Source organism: Ovis aries, chromosome 3 (assembly GCF_016772045.2).
Source record: "Ovis aries strain OAR_USU_Benz2616 breed Rambouillet chromosome 3, ARS-UI_Ramb_v3.0, whole genome shotgun sequence".
NCBI lineage: Eukaryota > Metazoa > Chordata > Mammalia > Artiodactyla > Bovidae > Ovis > Ovis aries.
In genome coordinates, this window is record NC_056056.1 from 8,714,442 (window position 1) to 8,734,180 (window position 19,739).

The 19,739-nt window shown below is 44.3% G+C and overlaps 1 protein-coding gene across 4 annotated transcripts; it reads right to left on the reverse strand.

Annotated features, from left to right (window-relative positions):
- Nucleotides 1-951: 951 nt before the first annotated feature.
- Nucleotides 952-15,899, reverse strand: ZNF79 (zinc finger protein 79). 4 transcript variants are annotated; one of them, XM_012162511.5, is made up of 5 exons: nt 15,527-15,899; nt 10,473-10,558; nt 8,328-8,454; nt 7,709-7,804; nt 952-2,828 (listed from the first exon to the last, which is right to left on the reverse strand). In XM_012162511.5, the coding sequence occupies exons 1-5, from the start codon at nt 15,540-15,542 to the stop codon at nt 1,657-1,659; spliced, it is 1,497 nt and encodes a 498-aa protein (XP_012017901.3). In that variant the 5' UTR covers nt 15,543-15,899; the 3' UTR covers nt 952-1,656. The 4 variants fall into 4 exon arrangements, with proteins under 4 accessions (XP_012017901.3, XP_060267773.1, XP_042101616.1 ...); XM_060411790.1 differs by lacking the exon at nt 15,527-15,899 and adding an exon at nt 9,751-9,851; XM_042245682.2 differs by lacking the exon at nt 8,328-8,454 and having other exon boundaries at nt 15,527-15,830.
- Nucleotides 15,900-19,739: the final 3,840 nt, after the last annotated feature.

Consider the following 19,739-nt stretch of genomic DNA (forward strand, 5'->3'; position numbering starts at 1 on the left):
GCAAACCACTCCAGTACTCTTGCCTTGAAAATTCCATGGGCAGAGGAGCTTGGTGTAGGCTACTATCTGATTTTCTATCTAGAGCTCCTCACTCACTTGATTTGATATGCAACAAATGAACATCAAACACGTAGGTGCTGAGACAAAAGCTTGAAATACCAACCTGGAAGGGGCTTTCTGGGGAGGAATGACAGCCCTAAGATCTTCATTTCTAGTTGCTTTCCTCTCCCATTTTTGCACTTTGTGTGTGCGCTCAGACTCGCTGCAGCCCCATGGACTCTAGCCTGCCAGGCTCCTCTGTCCATAGGATCTCCCCATGCAAGAATACTGGAGCGGGTTGCCATTTCCTTCCCCAGGGGATCTTCCTGACCCAGGGTTTGAACCTGGGTCTCCAGCATTGCAGGCAGATGCTTTACTGTCTGAGCCACCAGGGAAGCTTAGGTTTCCAAGAGGGTGTGGAAAACTTTGTTTACTGGAAAGGACCATCTCAGATCTCTGAAGTGATGAAAGGTTCCAGGACATGGGGCAAAGTCATCAAGGAATCAAAGCTGGAGGCCTGGGGTGACAACCATCTCACAGTAGACCACTAACGGGGAATCAAGCATCCTTATCAAAAAACACCAGGGAAGCAGCTTATAGCAGCTAGGATCTACACTGCTGGTGTAAAGGACAAAGAAGCAGGCCAACAGGCTAAAGAGCTTGATCCAAGATAACTGGGCTGTCAGGAAGGCGGGAAAAGGAAAAATGACCCACTTTGCTTTGAACCAGGAAAGTATGGCTGCTGTCAGATGGCCCCAGTCTTGTTAGCCCTCCCTCTAAAGTGAAAGTCATAGTTAACACGACCATTGTTAACTATACATATTATAACAATATATATTATAGTTAATAGCCTTAGGTCTGTAACATGCTGTGGCTATCTCATTCCAGGTGGAAGAAGATATCTTACCCAGGTGGAAAAAGATAACTTTTATTTTGTTCTGTACTGGGTAGCCATTTGTTCTCCAAGGGGTCTTCCCAACCCAGGGATGGAACCCTGGTCTGCATTGTAGGGGATTCTTTGCCAGCTGAGCCACCAGGGAAGCCCTCCCTCCACAGGGATTCCATTTAAAGGCAGGTACCTTGCTGAGGGTGCACCCTCAATTGTGCTTTTCTTGACAGTAAATACTTGCCAGTTCCCTTGAACAGCTCAGAAAGTGCAGGCTGTGTGCAGCATCAGGGAGTCTCTTCCATCCCCATTCCAGCAACAACTGGCCCTGGGATCTTCATCCTCACTTGACTCCACTCCCCCAAATCTGATACCTTAGTGGCCCTATTATGGGGAGTACTTGTTCCCAGCCACTGTTCTTGGTTCAAGCAGAGATGACTACGACAGACCATTGCAAGACACCTGCCCTTTTAAGTACAAACCAAGTCCTTGACTCATTCTTTATAAACCAGTGTTTCTAAGTTAAAGGTAAATCTTGAAACCAGTGTAATTGGAGCTGGGCAGTCTATGCTTACCAAGTGTTGAGAAAGGAGCACCACACGCAAGGTGTAAAATAGTGACTACTAAAAGGTGCTTTTGCATGTGGCTCTGGGCTAAGCCTTTATGTGAGATGTCCCCAGATGCCTTCAAATTACTGGTCAGGTCCCCATGCACTTCAGTTATGTTCCCAGTTACTCTCCAGCATGGAGTCTCTGATGTCTAATAAAAGCTGAACTACACCTGAAGGCCTTCCCACACGCTCTACATTCATAGGGTTTCACACCAGTGTGAATTCGCTGATGCTGACTAAGGGATGAGCTCTGGTTAAATGCCTTCCCACACTCACTGCACTCGTAGGGCTTTTCTCCTGTGTGAATTATATGATGCCGAATGAGGGCGGAGCTCTCACTGAAGAATTTCCCGCAGTCATTACATTTATAAGGTTTCTCTCCAGTGTGAGTCTTCTGGTGGATTATAAGGTTTGTACTTTGGCTGAATGCTTTCCCGCACTCACTACACGTGTAGGGTTTCTCTCCAGTGTGAGTCCTCTGGTGGTTTGTGAGGTTTGCACTCTGGCTGAAGGCCTTCCCACATGCGTTACATTTGTAGGGCTTCTCCCCTGTATGGATTCTCTGGTGCTGAATAAATGCCGCACAGTAGCTGAAGGCCTTCCCACATTCTCTGCACTTGTAGGGCTTCTCCCCTGTGTGAGTCCGCTGGTGGTTGGTAAGATTTGCACTGTGGCGGAATGCCTTCCCACAGTCGCTACACTCATAAGGCTTCTCTCCAGTGTGGATTCTCTGGTGCTGAACAAGGGCTGAACAGTCACTGAAGGCTTTCTCACACTCGGTACATTTGTAGGGCTTTTCTCCAGTATGAGTTCGCTGGTGTTTTGTGAGGTTTGCGTTTTGGCTGAAGGCTCTCCCACATTCACTGCATTTATAAGGTTTCTCTCCGGTGTGAATCCTCTGGTGCTGAATAAGAGATGAACTCTGGCTGAAGGCCTTCCCGCATTCATTGCACTCGTATGGCTTCTCCCCAGTATGGCTCTTCTGATGCTGAGAAAGGGAAGAACAATAACTGAAGGCCTTGCCACATTCATTACACGTGTACGGCTTCGCTCTGTGAGGTTTAACTGTACCTGCATTATTCCCAAAGCTCTCTGTGTGTGTGTCACATTTATGGGATCTCACTTCTGTAGGAACTCTCTGTTGTGGAGAAAGGACTGGTCTCAGATTGAGGCTTTTCCCCAGTTCACTGTTCCTGTGCTCTGACACCCCAGAAGGCATCTCTGCACTTGGATCTTGGAATGATTCTTCAGAAATGTCTTGCTCAGGTGGTGAGTCAGATATAATCTTCCAATCTGAAGAAAATTTAGAAAAGTAATTTTTAAAATTCTTTGGGCGGTAGAAGATACTGCAATATGAAGGCTGAAGGAGCTGGGCTAAGCCTGTTTGCGGACTGGTTCCCTGCTTCACCCAGGATGTGTATGTAAGTGTTAGTTGCTTAGTCCGACTCTTTGTGACCCCATGGACTGTAGCCCGCCAGGCTCCTCTGTCCATGGGATTCTTCAGGAAAGAATACTGGAGTGGGTTGCCATTTCCTTCAAGGAATGTTCCCGACCCAGGGATTGCACTTGGGCTGCCTGTTTTCCAGGCAGATTCTCTACCATCTGAGTCACCAGGGAAGCTCCAGGATGCTTCTGTTCTAAACTGTGTGACCAGAAAACTTTTCAGAGACATGAGCACCCTCTGCTCCCTTTTCTAAACAGCAGCAGTGGATCCGGAGCCTGCCGCAGACACACATCTCTCCTGTGCTTCTGCCAAGTCCTGGGGTTGTCCTGAGCTGTCTTCTTACTCTCACAATTCTCAGTATGGTTTTGGGCAGCCTACTTAGCAGGTTTGGAAGCTTTTCACTTTAAAAAGCTTATGACTGATGCCAGCAGGATGAACATTTTCACCTTATCAAATCAGCAAGATTTCAAAAAAATGGTTAATCCTAGAGGGCTGGTAAGGGTGTAGCAGGTGGGATGTCACATACTGAGAGGCTGCATAAACAGGGATGAGCTTTCTGGAGAGCAATCTGGCTGCACCTGTCCAGAGTCTAAAATGCTGACATCAGAATTCCACTTCTAAGAATCTATCCTGAGGAACTAATGAGAAATTATGTAGAGCTGCACTGACATCATTTGTTCTCAACACTACATTATTTGTCAAATGAAAAGCAAATACCTAAATGTTTAATAACAAGGAATGACCATAGTATAGCCAATCAAGAGACACTATTTAGCAGTTAAGTCATGTGTGTAATCTGTGCACTGTAATTGCTTTTGCAGAAAGGTATTTATTGAAAAAACCCTGACAAACTATATAATGTGAAGGTAAGCTGTGTTGTCTTTGGGTTGCGGGGTTAGGCAGGGGTAATTTTTATCTTCTTCAATGCTTATGTATATTTCTAATGTCCTCCAATGACAGTATTATTTTTATAATAAGTTATTGATTATTCCTCTTTGGGACCACATTCATTTTAAGAGAAAACTTTAAAGTGTGAGTTAACATAATATTTGGCAAGTGTTAAAACTAATTGAACCCTCTGGTCCCAGACATCTCTGTCTGTCTCCATAGAGGCTTATAGCTAAGGAGAGTGGAGTTTTAGGGAGGGCAACGGAGCTTCTTTTCTCAAGGGTCAATTTTCCTGAAATGGTTCTTCCTGTTTCTGCCTTATTTAGGAAAACGGGTTAGTTTCAGGTGCCCTTTATTTGGATTTCTATAGAGAACCTTGACCCAGGCTGCCTGGGTTCAAATCTTGGCCCTACCTCCTACTATTGATACGACTTTGGGCAAATTAGTATACCCTGGATTTATTATCTGTGAATGTAGCTCTCTTACAGAATTATGAGAACTAAATGAGCTAAAACACAAATGACCCAGAACAGCAAGTGTTCTATGACTGCTTGTTATTATCTTGAACCTTTGTCTTGTAAATATTTCCCATTAAGTAGTTTTCCCTGTAAGTTGCATGTGCATTTGAAGCCCAGTCTACCAAGAGCACAGAAGTCCCTGTTTCGGGTTGAAGGTATCTCTATGTCACTTGGTATTAGGCCTTAGATGACTCTGACAGCTCTCAAAAACTGACTGTCTTATCTGAGTCAAAGATGGAAAGAAGAAAAATGGTAATAGAAGAAACAGTAGGAGAAAGGAGCAATTAAGGTTAGGACAGGTTAGGACTCCGTGTTTCCATTGCAGGGGGCACAAGATTGATCCCTGGTTGGGGAACTAAGATACTAATGCTCGGCCACAGAGACAAAAAAAGAAAAGACCATGTGATGTTCATGAACTGTCTTGCCTCAGCTCACCTCCCTCCTGAGTGCTGGCTCCTGCATGCTGCTGCTAAGTCATTTCAGTCGTATCCAACTCTGTGACCCCACAGACGGCAGCCCACCAGGCTCCCCCGTCCCTGGGATTCTCCAGGCAAGAACACTGGAGTGGGTTGCCATTTCCTTCTCCAATGCATGAACGTGAAAAGTGAAAGAGAAGTCGCTCGGTCATGTCTGACCCTTAGCATGGACTGCAGCCTACCAGGCTCCTCCATCCATGGGATTTTCTAGGCAAGAATATTGGAGTGGAGTGCCATTGCCTTCTCCGGACTCCTGTACAAGACACTCTAATAATATCTCAAACCGAATTTACCCAAAAATAGAAGTGGTGATTTTCCCTTTCTAGTCGGTGACTTAGTCAGCCTTTCCATTCACCCAGCTGCTCCGACCAGGGTCACCGTTAATGCCTGTCTCTCATATCCAATTCCTGGTGAGTCTTGTTGGCTGTAACACCAAGTATGCCCTGAATCTTTGTCCTGACCCACCACCACCCTCTTACTGTTATGTCCTAACCAATTTCCCTGCTTCTGGTCTTTAACCCTGAAAGTCTAGTCTCCACAGGTTATCTTCTCAAACACAAATCAAATATTATCCTTTTTGTGCTCAACACCTTCAGTGGCTTCCTATCTTCCTGCCTGGATAAAACCTGAACGTCTTCCATGGCCTCTGAGTCTTATATGATCTGCTGCCCTGCCCAGCACTCTCTCTTGTTCACTGAGTCCTAGGGTCTTCTGATCCTAACACAAGTTAAACTAATTTCCACTCAAAGCTTCAACACATGGTGTGGCCCAGGATGTTCCTTATCCAGACACTCAAACAGCTGGCTCATTCTCTTCCTTCAGATCTCAGCTCCAATGTCACCTCCTCAAAGTGGTCTTTTCTATTCATCTAATCTAGAATAGCCTTCTTGGAGAAGGAAATGGCAATCCACTCCAGTGTTCTTGCCTGGAGTATCCCAGGGATGGGAGAGCCTGGTGGGCTGCTGTCTACGGGGTCGCACAGAGTCGGACACGACTGAAGCAACTTGGCAGCAGCAGCAGAATAGCCTTCACTGGTATTCCCATTCTTACAGTACTCACCACTATTCAATATTCTACCAGTTACTTTGTTTACTCATTTTATTTACGTTCCTTGCAACTCTATAAGCAGGGACTCAATCTTCTCCTCTGTTGCACCTCCAGTAGCTATTAATAAAACAACCCCAGGCATGGACCAAGGAGTGACGCAAAGGCACATCCAAGCCCTGGGTCTGTCTGTTACTGTGGAAGGGTGGGATGGAATAACAGGGAACCCTGAACCCGCCCGTGAGGCTCAGTGATGTCCAAGTGCTCTGTGGGGCCTCAGAGCAGAGGCAGAACACCCCGGGGCAGTGTTTTAGTTACTCTAACAGCCGGATTTAAAACTCCTCCAATTACCTCACTTATCACAGAATTAATACAGTCCTACACTGTCAACACCTTTTTCATATGTATTAGTGTTGTCAAGTATGACAGGTTTTGTTATCCTCATTTTTGAGATACAGAAACAGATGATCAAAATTTAGTGATTTACTCTGAATCCAGGTACTTGATACGCAGCAAGCCAGCTCCTGGTGTATCTTTTATGGGTCCATATCCAAAGTTGCTTCCACACTAATACTCTACACTAATACCTTAGGGCACAGATTTTTCATAGTAACATCTTTTCCCAACTTTTGTTTCTCATAATTTGGTGATCTGAATCTTCTTCAGTAACCTTTTTAGGCTCTTAAACCCCTCTGAGACTGAAGAAACCTTTTCCCAGGAAAATGCAGTTATTGCCACAAAACCCTGCATTCCATCTCTGAAGTTCTATACAGGGTCTTGGGACTCAAGGGAAAAGGTCCTGCCTAACAAGGATGGTGAGCTGGGAAGGGGTGTGGCGAGGGGGAAGGAAGCAGCAGGGGAGTCAGGCTCCCTGTGAAGGGAAGTATTTCAGCAAGTGTGAATGGCGCCTGCAGTTACAACAAGGACTGAGGTGACATGTGACAGGCTGCTTAGAGAGAGGCTAAAATGGGAAGAAGACAGTGCAGATAAACCCTGTGGAAAATAAGCCAGAGGCTTTGTTTTGTTTTCATTGACTAAGAGCAACCATAATCAGATATGAAAGCATTAGGCTGCATTTTTAGAAAAAGTTAAAATTTTGTCACCTTAAAGCTGTTAAGTTCATTTGTACCTCTGATGCTTTAAGTTTCAAAATATCAAAAGTAGCTGCCCTGCCACAGCTGGGCCTGACCACAGGCCCTGCCAGAGGTCATTTACCTGCAAGGACTGAAATATGAAGGTGAGGGTGGAGTGAGCAGCCTTAGATGAGCAGTAAGACCTAAACATACATAGTAACTATGGTTTCCTGTGCTTTTGTTTTTCCTGAGTTTCTTAGCGTCAGTTCTTTAGAAAATTCCAGCATGGCCATGAAGATGGGGTGCAGAATTCAATAAAGAGTCAGTCAGATAGGGGAGCAGCAGCAGGTGTCACAGGTGAAGGATGGGTAAAGGTGGGCACCCGAGATCCTCAGTGAGGTGACCCTGAAGCAGGGAATGAGCGGGGCCAGCGAAGACGACTCTCATTTCCTGGGGGCAGCACCACCACCTGTGCTTCCACATACCTCCCAGCTTGGGGAGACTGAGGCGACGGTATGGAACAGAGGCCTCTGGAGCCTGACTGGTGTTGCTTCAAACCCAGCCTGGCCACTTTCTAGCTGGGAGGCTCTGAACCAGTGAGTCAGCCTCTCTCAGCTTTATTTTCCTCATCTATACAAGTGAGATAGCAATACCTACCTCCCTTGTTGTTAAAATATTCAAATGTTTTCAAAGGGGCTTTTGCTCCTGAGACTCTGCCTTGCTCACTCACCTGGACAGGCGTTCCTTAGGCCGTCTCCCTCGAGCATCCATGAACCTTCCCTTTGTTCCAACTGGGAGTTCATACCGGGTTGGGAAACTGGAAGTCCTATTTAAAGGGGAAAAGAAGTGGACTTAAGAGATCTGCCCTAAGGATAAATAGCTACCCAGAACTGGGGGAGGGGGAGCAGGTCATTCATTTCATTCACTCAATAAATATGCTGAGCACTGACTTGGTGCTGGGCACTAGGGGACACAGCAGTAAATAAGACAGATGATGGTGCTGAAGTCTTTACAGCATTTCTGAAAAGAGATAAAGAAACAGCCTCATGGAGGGGTCAAGTCAGAGAGCTAAGCAAGCCCATAAAACAAGTTACTTAGGAAGATGGGAACTTACTGACTATGGAGGACCCCTCCTGGGAAGTAGGAAAATGTGGAGGTACGGCCTCGAGGGGGAACAAAATGAAACTGCCTCTTTCCCAACCCAGAATGCAGAGACCGTTCATTAGTGAACGAGGAGGAATAAACACTGTCCCTCTGGTGCATTAGAGCCACTCAGGCTCACTCAAGGCTGCGAAGTACCACAGATTTTCAGAACTGAACAGATCCTGAATTTTGAATGGTTTCCTTACCCAGTAAGACCAGGTTTCTGGACTTTTCTGGCATTCCTTCCTCGAACCTGTCCCTTGGAGCAGGGGCCAACTGCCTCCATCCCCCGTGGGTAAAATCTACAGTCACACTGCTGAAAGGTGTGGATCCCTGAAACAACAAGCACAGTCCTTCTTGCCCAGAGCCCTTAGAATGTGAGGGAGGGAGGCTGGCGGCTCTGGGTGTGGTGGTTAGCGAACCTACTAAAGGTCTCTGAAAGGACTTGGGGTAGATCCAGAAAAGCACCACTGATCACTTCCTATATGCCTAAGGCTATACTGGACACTGATGCATGAAAATAAATAACAGTCTCTCTGTCTTCACATGTGTATAATTCTTGTAGACTTTATATATAAATAGTAAGAAATATATGTATATCCATGAGCAGTAATTGGGCAGAAACTAACAGGTGCTCGGGAATTAAAGGTACCAACACAGAGAAAACAAAATTAGAATGCGTGAGTTTATGCGGCAAGGAATCAGCTGCAAATCAGCAAAGAATGTGAATGACGAACGTCTGCAGAACGTTGAATAAATATTCCCATGAACTCAGACATCTTACAGTGAGCAGGAGCGCCAGGCACGCTTGCAACCACCTGCAACGATGTGTGAAAGAGGGGGCTAGTCTAGTTCCTAGGGTAACGGAAGAGGAGTCCTAGCTGGAGGGTAGGAGGAGGACACTCAGGGAAGACCGCAGAGAGAGAAGGCAACCACCAAGTTGGCCTTGAAGGAGCAGGTTCCTCAGATGGAGAAAGAAAAGGCTATCCAAGGCAGGGGAGGCATCGTGAGCACAGGCGTGGCGGCGAGGACATCTTTATCTATTGTCAGCCTAGGAAATGGTGCCTTCACGTACCTTGTTGGCCATGCCAGGCACCTGGGTGTTATCTCCCCGCTCCCTGCAGTTCCCCACAAGTCAGATGCATGTTTGTTCTTCCTCCGCAATAGCATGAGAATTCACACATTTCTGTCCATGCCCCTACCACTGCCTGGTTTTAAGCCAGTAGCATTTCCCAAATCTTAACTAATCTCCTGATTTCTAATTTTACCTGTCCTTCCAATACATCTTCACACTGAGAAATGCTTTTAATGGGACAGAGGGTCATTTTTAAAAACAATGAAATATTTAAAAACATGGGGGTCTTTTTACAGAAATCAAGAGAGTAAAATCTACTATGAAGATATAAGGGTTATGAACCAAATAACAAATACATAATTCATAAGGGAAAAACTGTAGGAAATACAAGGAGAAATTTAAAATATGATAGCCGTGAGAGATGTTAAATAGCTCAGTTACTGACAGAGTAAATACAAAATAAACCAAAAAATAACGGTATGGAAGAAATGAGTAATTTAATAAGGTTGAGCTTACAGAGCTGCAAAGTGCTACACCCTGCAATTACACTATACCTGCATAATTTGTGTGGAGAAGAGACACAAACTTTATCCTCCACGGGGCCCAGACCAGCCACATGTGCAGACAAGAAGCCAAAGCCACAATTTTGGCATATCTGAAAACATTAAGACCACAGCCAAAAACATTCAATATATCTGAACAAAAAAGGAAGAAAATAAATTATGGATTCAACTCAAGAGGTTAAAAATATTAATTTTAAAATAAATCTAAGGAAAGCGGAAGCAAAAAAAAAAACTACTAAAAGTTTTTTAATAAAGATTAAAATTGATGAGGAAATCCAAGAACAGACTTTCTAAAAATGAAAACAGACCAATTCCTAGTCTAGTCAAGAAAAAGAAAGGGAGAAGACAGTGCTTACCTTCACAGAAGGACTATGAAATGGAGTTTATTGGAAATAATTCTGTAGAATACTCTTAATGAAATGGGGGAATATTAATCCAATTCTACTAAGTAGAAATAAACAGGTTTCAAAGCAGGACAAATCATCTCTGGGAAAACAACAACAACAAAAGTATCTAAAAGGACACAAATCAAAATGTTAAGTGTTATTTCTTTGTAGGAGTAAGGGGGACTCGGGGGGGATGGGTAGTATGTTGTCTACACTTTCCATGGTTTCTACAAAGAACATGAGTGCCTTTTGTAATTAAAAACCAAAAGCACCCTTAGTTTTTTTTTTTCTTTAAAGACTGCTTCTTGGAGTAAATTTCCAACTTACTTGGGGCCCTGCTGTGAGACCAGCTGCCATTCCTTCCTCCTCTGTGTCCTCCTCTTGGGGAAGGGCAGGGTCTGGAGAAGGTGGTTCTGGAGGAAGAGAAAGAAACCAATGAGGCAAAAAAGTTCATAGCTCACCAAACTAGAAAGCCTCACATTCTCACTCTGAAGAGCGTGTTCAGATGATATTATAGGTCCCAGGGCTCAGTGGGGCTGAATTTGTAGAACTGCAATGGGGTATAAATTTTCGCATTTCCTTTTCCAGCTCAGAAGTTCCATCAATCCACTCAGACACAGAGAGGCATTAAACTGTAAAGACTCACAAGCATTCCAGACCCACCACTTCCCAGCCAACTTTTCTATGTGATCCCTTGTTAAGTTCCTGTGAAGATTTAAATGCAGACAGAGCAGCTGACACAATGCCTGGCGTGTAAATATACAGCTTACAACTATTATCAATTAAGTTCTTTGGAAAAAGCAGCTCTACAAATTAAAGACATTTGCTTAATCAAAAGAAGAGGTAGTGACCAGGTGGGATTCACCCCAGGAATGCAAGGTTGCTTCAACACATGAAAAGCTATCTATAATACACTGTATTAATACAAAGGAGGGGGGAACCCATGTGATCATCTCAGTGAACGCCAAAAGACTATTTAAGAGAATCTGACACCTTTCGCTATAAAACACCTCCAGTAAACCAGGAACAGAAGGGGACTTCCTTAACTTGCTAAGAGCCACTTCCAAAAAGCCCAGAGCTAAAGACTGATGCTTTTCCTCTAAGATGAAGAACAAGACAAAGATGTCAGCTCTTGTCAGTTCTAGTCAGTATTACACTGGAAGTTCTAGCCAGAGCAATTAGGCAAAGTCAAGCAAACAAACAAATCAACCGCAGCCAGATTGGAAAGGAAAAATTTAAACTCTATTTGTGAATGGCATGATTTCGTACACAGAAAATCCTAAGAATCAACAGGAAAAACTAGCATAGCTAAACAAGTTCAGCAAGCTTGCAGGATACAATGTGAACAAACAATAAAAAGAGAACTCAATTAAAAATGGGCAAAGGATTGAGTAAATAGTTCTCCAACTATATTTCTATAACTAGCGATGAACAATCTAGAAATGAAACTTAAAAGAGCATTAAAACAACAAAACACCTAGGAATAAACTGAATATAAGAAGTGCAAGACATTACACTGAAGACTACCAAATTTTTAAAAATCTTTTGTCTAATTCTTTTAAAATTAATTTATTTATTGAAGGATAACTGCTTTACAGAATTTTGTTGTTTTCTGTCAAACTGCAACACAATCAGCTGTAAGTATACATATATCCCCTCCCTTTTGAACTTCCCTCCCGTCTCCCTCCCATCCCACCCCTCTAAGTTGATACAGAGACCCTATGAGTTTCCTAAGCCACACAGCAAAGTTTCCATTTTTAAAAACAGCTATCTTAAAGATGATCATGTAAGTTTTATGTTACTCTCTCCATACATCCCCCCTCGCCCCATGTCCATAGGTCTATTCTCTGTCTGTTTCTCCACTGCTGCTCTGTAAATACATTCTTCAGTATAATTTTTCTAGACTCTGTAAATATGCGTTAGTATGATGTTTATCTTTCTCTTTCTGACGTACTTCACTCTGTATATAGGTTCTAGGTTCATCCATCTCATTAGAACTGACTCAAATACATTCCTTTTTATGGCTGAGTAATATTCCACTGTGTATAAGTAACAGAACTTCTTTATCCATTCATCTGTTGATGGACATCTCGGTTGCTTCCATGTTCTAGCTATTGTAAACTGTGCAGCAATGAACAATGGGATATATGTGTTTTTTTCAATTTTTTTTCCCTCAGGATATACACCTAGGAGTGGGATGGCTGGGTCATATGGGGGTTTTATTCCTAATTTTTAAAGGAATCTCCATACCGTCTTCCATAGTGGCTGTATCAATTTACATTCCCACAAACAGTGCAAGAGGGTTCCCTTTTTCCCACACCATTTCCAGCATTTATTATTTGTAGACTTTGATGACAGCCATTCTGACCGGTGTAAGGTGATATCTCATTGTAGGTTTGATTTGCATTTCTCTAATAATGAGCGATGTTGAGCATCTTTTCATGTGTTTGTTAGCCATTTGTACATCTTTTTTGGAGAAATGTCTGTTTAGGTCTTTTTCCCACTTTTTGATTGGGTTGTTTGTTTTTCTGGTATTGAGTTATATTAGCTGCTTGTATATTTTGGAAATTAATCCTTTGTCAGTTGTGAAAACTACCAAATATTCTTACAGGAAACTATAGAAGATCTAAATAAATGAAAAGCCATCCAGGTTCATGGACTGAAAGACAATAATCCTGAGATTGCAAAAATATTCACTAAATTAATTTGGAGTCAATGCAGTCCTATCAAAATCCCAGCTGTTTTGTTAAATAAAAATTTAGGAGCTGCTCCTAAAATTCATATGGAAATGCATGGGACATAGAACCATCAATCTGGAAAAAGAACAAAAGGTGGAAGACTCATATTCACAATATCAAAACTTTCTACAAAGCAACAGTAATTAAAGTAGGGTGGTACTGGTAATGGAGAGACAGATCAGTGGAGAAGAACTGAGAGTTCAGAAATAAATCCATACATTTCTGGACAACTTATTTTCAATAAGAGGGCCAAGAAATTAAATTTCTTTTTAACAAAATAGAGCTGGGACACCTAGATATCTACATGCAAAAGAATGAAGCTGGACTCCTACCTCACATCATCTATAAAAACGAACCCAAAATGGATTAGACTTAAATGTAAGAGCTAAAACTTTTAGAAGAAAATATAAATCTTTATAACCTTTGATTAGGCAATAGGTTTATTAGGCATGATGTCAAAAGTACAAGGAAAAAAAATTAAGTGGGAGTTCATAAAAATAAAAAACTCTGTGCTTTAAAGGACACTATCAAAATGGAAAGACCTGCAAATCATACAACTTCTAAGGGTCTAATATCCAAAATATATACAGAATTCTCCATATTAAAAACTCAACAAAGAAGGACAAATAACCCAACTTAAAAATGAGCAATGGATTTGAGTAGATATTTAAATAAGATACAAAAAGCTAGTAAGTATATGAAAAGATGCTCAACATCTTTAGTTACTGGAGAAATACATATCAAACCACTGTAAGATACTTCACATTCGATTCCTGGGTTGGGAAGATCCCCTGGAGAAGGAAATAGCAACCCACTCCAGCATCCTTGCCTGGAAAATCTCATGGACAGAGGGCTGCAGTCCATGGGGTCGCAAAGAGTCGGGAACGACTGAGCGACTAACACTAAGATAGCTAAAATAAAACAGACGCATTAAAATAAAGTCCTGATGAGGATGTGTGAATGCCTATGTGCTCAGTCGCTAAGTCGTGTCTAACTCTGAGACTATAGCCCGCCAGGCTCCTCTGTCCGTGGGATTTCCCAGCAGTGGGTTGCTCTTTCCTTCTCCAAGGGATCTTCTGAACTAGGGCTCAAATCTGTGTCTCCTGCATTGGCAGGGGATTCTTTACCACTGAGCCACCAGGAAAGCCTGGTGAGGATGTACAGAAACTGAAATTCTCATACACTGCCACTGGAAATGTAAAATGCTGCTGCCACTGTGGAAGACAGTCTCATAGTTCCTCAGAAAGTTAAACAGAGTTACCATAGTTACACAGTAATTCCTCCTTTAAGCATAAACCCTAGCAAAATGACAATATGACCAAAAGAAAAGGTTTGCATGCATGTTTATAACATTATTCACAATAGCGCAAACTGGAAACCACTCAGATGTTCATCACCTGAGGCACAGATCAACAAAACATGGTATAATCCATGTAATGGAATATTATTTGGCCATAAAAAGGAAGTACACTTCATGTTACAACATGGATGAACCTTGAAACATACTAAGGGAAAGACCCCAGACACATATACTGTATGACTCTCCTTTCTTGAAACGTCCAGAACAGGCAAATCCATAGGGATGGAACGATGAATAGCTGGCCAGGGACTAGGAGGAAAGGAGACTGTGGAGTAGTGTGAGATGATGAAAATGTTCTGGAATTAAATAGTCGCGATGGTTGCCTAACTTTGTGAATATAATAAAAGCCACTGAACTGTAATCTTTCAAATTTAGTATTATAGCATGCAAATTATATCTCAATTAAATAAAAACCAAGAGTGGTAGTGTAGTCTTCGGGGAACAACTCTAAAAAAAGTAAACACGTCTGAACACTGGTCTTAGTACAGACTTCATGTTACTGAGCTGTACCTATCCATTGTACGTATTTTCACCTTTGGTACTATGGGGAGGAGGATAATCATCCTGCTTGTGTTCCCGGGTCTCTGAGGGAAGACGACGTGAAATGTTGGATGTGAAATTGCACTTGAGGAGTGACAGACCGATTCCTGGTCTAGCAGAGGAGGGCAATGCCTCAGTGGTTACTATTACATACACATTTGTTCTGTTCTGTAAAGCATTCAAGGTGCTTTCAAAAGCATCATCTTATTTGATGCTTACAGTTCTTAGAGGTGAACGAGGTAGTTAACGTCATTTTACCTTTTCCTCAATGAAGAAACACAGGTCAAGAGACCTGGCTGGTACCCCCCGGCTTAAACAGGAATCCTAGCCTTCTGATTCTAAACTCCCAGGATTCGCCAAGATTTCACAATCCAACTGGGCTGAACCCACCCTCAGTATCACAGGAAGCCAACAGGCTCCCATTCTGAGTATCCCTGGTTGCTTTAAGAAGGCTGGAAGATCGGAAGCAATAGAGCAGGCCCTGAGTACGTCTCATTTTCCTTTCCAGGGCCCACTTCTACTTTTTAATGCCATAGGTACGTCAACAAATCAGAGTCAGGAACAGGATACTCAGAGATGATTCAGGACTGAGCTCTTCAATTTTTTTTGACACCATAATTATTCAAAAAAGGACCGTCCCCAACTACTTGTGGAAAGGATAACCGCTGAGTTCGGAACCGGGTCACACAACAGTACTGGCGCGCAGGCTGGAAGCCACGAACCGCTCCAACACTCCTTCTCACCTTCTTCCTCCAGCATCTGGGTCCCACCTCGCGCCACCGCCTCCCAGCAGTTCTCTGAGCGTCGGCGTCGCTTCACTGCGGCCCCAGCCCCGCTTTGGACTCTTCTCGCAGGCCTCTCCCCTCAACGGCCGAATCTGAGACTGCGGGGCTGAGCCGGGTCCGTCCTGTCCGGTGGATCTTTCATTGTCTCCACAGCCACAGCCGGGCCCCGGCTGGGGAGCCCGTGACACAATTGCCGACTCGGTCTCTAGTGGAACACCACTTGAAAAAGCCCGCTGCCCTCTACGTGAAAAGGCTCCAGGACACGGCTACCGCCCGAAGCTCAGAAAATGCGGTCGCAGGCCCGCCTGTGCGCGAAAGAGGGGCGCGCCTTAAAAGCGTCACTTCCGGACACGCGCACATGCCTCCTTGCGCACGGGACTCCATCTCCCAGAAATCGCTGCGCTCTGTTGCAGACCGATGGCTTTTTGTCGTTCTCGGTAGGAGGCTGTGACCCACACACCTTCGTGGACCGTATTTCCTTGGTGGACCGTATTTCCTAGCCAGGCTTCCGGCTGTTTCTGCTCCGAGAATGTGTTTCCCGTCACGCTTTGTTGTACGTGCCACGCAGAGGTCCATCCACCGAATCGAATAACCCGGGCGTCTTCGGTAGGAAGCGACTTGGCCGCTAAGGCTCCGGGAGCGGTGCTTTTAGCGCAGGCGCTGATACGCATCGTCGCGGAGCGCCTGGTTTCTCCTCAATGATTTGACTTGCCCAGGACTGCGGCTCAGCTAGTCCTTCAGCTCAGGGCCCAACCCCAGCCACCTTCACTGGTCTTCGAGAGTCCAACGTAGAGTTTAGGGCGGGGGATTAAAGGAAGTGAGGGCCCCCTCTGTGAACAGAGCAGTCACAGGTTGGGTTGGAACGCTCAAAGTATCCATCGGACGTTCCCAAGAGGGAACGTCTTTCAGTAATTTCAGGGGCAGGAGCACGCTTAATAGAGTTCGATCAGAATTATGGAGGAAGGAGTTTCCTGAATAGTCGGCCCTTGGAGGCTTCTGTGCTGCCAAAGGGGATATTTCAAAGTGGGCTTCCTCAGAACATTGATGAAAATTTCCCACAAGCCTGTTGATCTTCACTAATCAAGCAATTTTCTAATGATCAATTTAGTTTCAGAGATATTTTTTGACGTTAAGGAGAGAAGAATGTATTACTTGGGCAGCAGAAATGAGTTTGGGGGTCCTGAACCTCTTTCCATTTTGTCTCTGTCCCTCTTAATCACTGGTGGTAGTGTCTTTCCCAATATAATTCTAACTTTGTGGGGTCTTCTATGAACTTACTGGGATTCACTCCATGAGACAACTCACACCCACAGACCTCTTTGAGATAAAACCTTCTCTACCTTAGGCTTTCAGTGTCATATCTTTCTGGCTTTTCCTACTGTTGATGGCATTCTTATGAGAAGACTACTGAAGTGGTTTGCCGTTCCCTTCTCCAGTGGACCATGTTTTGTTAGAACTCTGCTCCATGACCCGTGCATCTTGGATGGCCCTACACGGCATGGCTCATAGTTTTTTTGTTAGACAAGGCTGTGATTCATGTGACCAGTCCATGGCGTCGCAAACAGCTGGACACTACTGAGCAACTAAACTGAACTGAACCTTAGGGTTGTGTGATTTTTAGGCTTACAACTTTGGAGATCAGAAGGCTGAGATGGATCTCCCTGGGCTAAAATCAAGGTGTTTTCCGGGCTCTGTTCCTTCTGGAAACTCTAGGCAATGAGTCTCTTTCGTTCCTTTTTCCAGCTTCCAGAGGCTGCCTGCATTTCTGGGCTAGTGGGCTAGTGGGCTAGTGGGCTCTTCTAGCTGATGTGTTCTGCCACAGGCTAAGCAGATGCTAAACCCCTAATAGCCACTAGGAGGTAGAAGAGGGTTTCCTGCCTTAGTCTTGCAAACCCACCTGTGGCTACCGGGAGGTAGCAGAGTGCTTCACGTCTCAGTTGGTTCAGTGGCTCAGTCCTGCCTGCCCCTTTGGGATCCCATGGACTGCAGCACGCCAGGCTTCCTTGTTCTTCACTATCTCCTGGAGTTGGCTCAGGGTCAAGTCCATTGAGTCGGTGATGCCATCCAGCCATCTCATCCTGTTGCCCCCCTTCTCCTGCCCTCAAATCTGTCCCAGCATCAGGGTCTTTTCCAGTGAGTCCGCTCTTCACATCAGGTAGCCAGCCACAGTATTAGGTCTTCAGCTTCAGCATCAGTCCTAAAGAATACTCAGGGTTGATTTCCTTTAGGATTAACTGGTTTGGTCTCCTTGCTTCCCAAGGGACTCTCAAGAGTCTCCTCCAACATCACAGTTTGAAAGCATCAGTTCTTTGCCGCTCAGCTTTCTTAATGGTCCAACTCTCACATCCGTTCATAACTACTGGAAAAATCATCAGTCAGTCAGTACAGTTGCTCAGTCGTGTCTGAATCTTTGAAACCCCATGGACTGCAGCATTCCAAGGCTCCCTGACCATCACCAACTTCCGGAGTTTACTCAAACTCATGTCCATAGAGTCAGGGATGCCATCCAACTATCTCATTTTCTGTCGTCCCCTCTCCTCTTGCCTTCACTTTATCCCAGCATCAGGGTCTTTTCAAATGAGTCAGCTCTTCACATCAGGTGGCCAAAGAATTGGAGTTTCAGCGTCAACCACAGTCCTTCCAGTGAACATTCAGGATTGATTTCCTTTAGGATGGACTGGTTGGATCTCCTTGCAGTCCAAGGGACTCTCGAGTCTTCTCCAACAGCACAGTTCAAAAGCATCAGTTCATTGGTACTCAGCTTTCTTTATAGTCCAACTCTCACATCATAGTTTTGACTACATGGACCTTTATTGGCAGTGATGTCTATTCTGCTCCGTCCACTGTGTTGTGTTAGGGAATTTCTTGCCATAGGTTCTTAAAACCCAAGATCCTCCTGGAAATTGTTCTGGGGGTGCTAGTGGGTGATGGGATGGATGTTGGTTGGCAGCACACTTTTCTATCCCAGGCTAGGTAAAGCACAGCTTCTGCACCTGTCCTCTGGGGACATTTCATCCTGCCCCACTTCATGGGTGTGTGCTGGACGGTCCTGGACTGGGTTCCTGTGGTAGATACAGGACTGTCAGCTGGGGCTGCCTTAGTCCCTGAACCGTCTTGTGCTGTCATGGGAAGGCCTCAAGGAATGTAAGGGAACCTCTGAAGAGTGCATGTGTCCATAGTCCTTGGTACTATAAGTAGGTGCTAGTAGCAATCAGAGGTTGCTGAGGGAATAGGGTAGAAAATAAAAACTTATAAAGATTTCAAATATTCTCCTATGAAGTACCCCCTTGAGCCTCACATGCTACCTTTTTCTCATCTCCACCACAGCCTCCTACCCTCACCCGCACGGTCTCACCACCACCACACGAAACTGATTTGAGCACTTATTCAGTGCTATCCTCGCATCTAAGCGCTTTACATGATCATCTCCTTTCATCCTCGTAACAACCCCACAAGGGAGGTAGCATCATTGTGCCCATTTTACAGGTGGATAAACTGAGGTTTAGGGAGGTTAAGTGACTTGTCCAGGTCTCTCCACTGCTCTGCCCTGGACCACTCCACGCTTCCGCTGCCCTTCTTTCCAGTCTCATGTGGTCTCATTACAAAGCTTAATGTGTCAAGATGGGCATATGATGGAGGTTGCACAACCTGAACAAAGTGAATAAAACAGGTTCTGGAACAAAAAGTCCCCCCTTCTGTGTAGTGAGGCTGGGAAGTGTGTATGTCAGGGGAGAGATCTTTAAAGACAGAGCCAAATTCTAAACAGCGGTTCTGCTTGGAAAGGTGCAGGTGTGAATTTTTTTTATTTATCTGAATAAAGGAGTTAATGTAGAATAGTGCATAGCAGATGGTTAACTGCTCTAAAAACAATTACATTGAAGAAATCAGTGTTTTCTAATTTTCCTATAGTAAATGTGTGTTATACAACAGACAATAAAAGTAATTTGAAAAAAGACTTCTGGCTCCATTAAAGTTAATATGAAGAGAGGAACTTTTTTTTTTTTTTTTTTTTTGAGAGGAACATTTTTTTGCAGGAGGAACTCAATCAAATTTGCTGACTAATGGTTCAGGGGGCTGAACCTGAGGAAGGAGTCAGAAATGACCTCCAAGTGCCAAAGGCAAGCCTGGCTGACCACGAGGAAGCTGATCCACAGATGTTCCTGGCAAGAGT

Excerpts from the sequence above, each read along its gene's own strand:
- ZNF79 (XM_060411791.1), bottom strand. The coding sequence starts at position 3,207 with ATGTCTCTGAAAAGTTTTCTGGTCACACAGTTTAGAACAGAAGCATCC.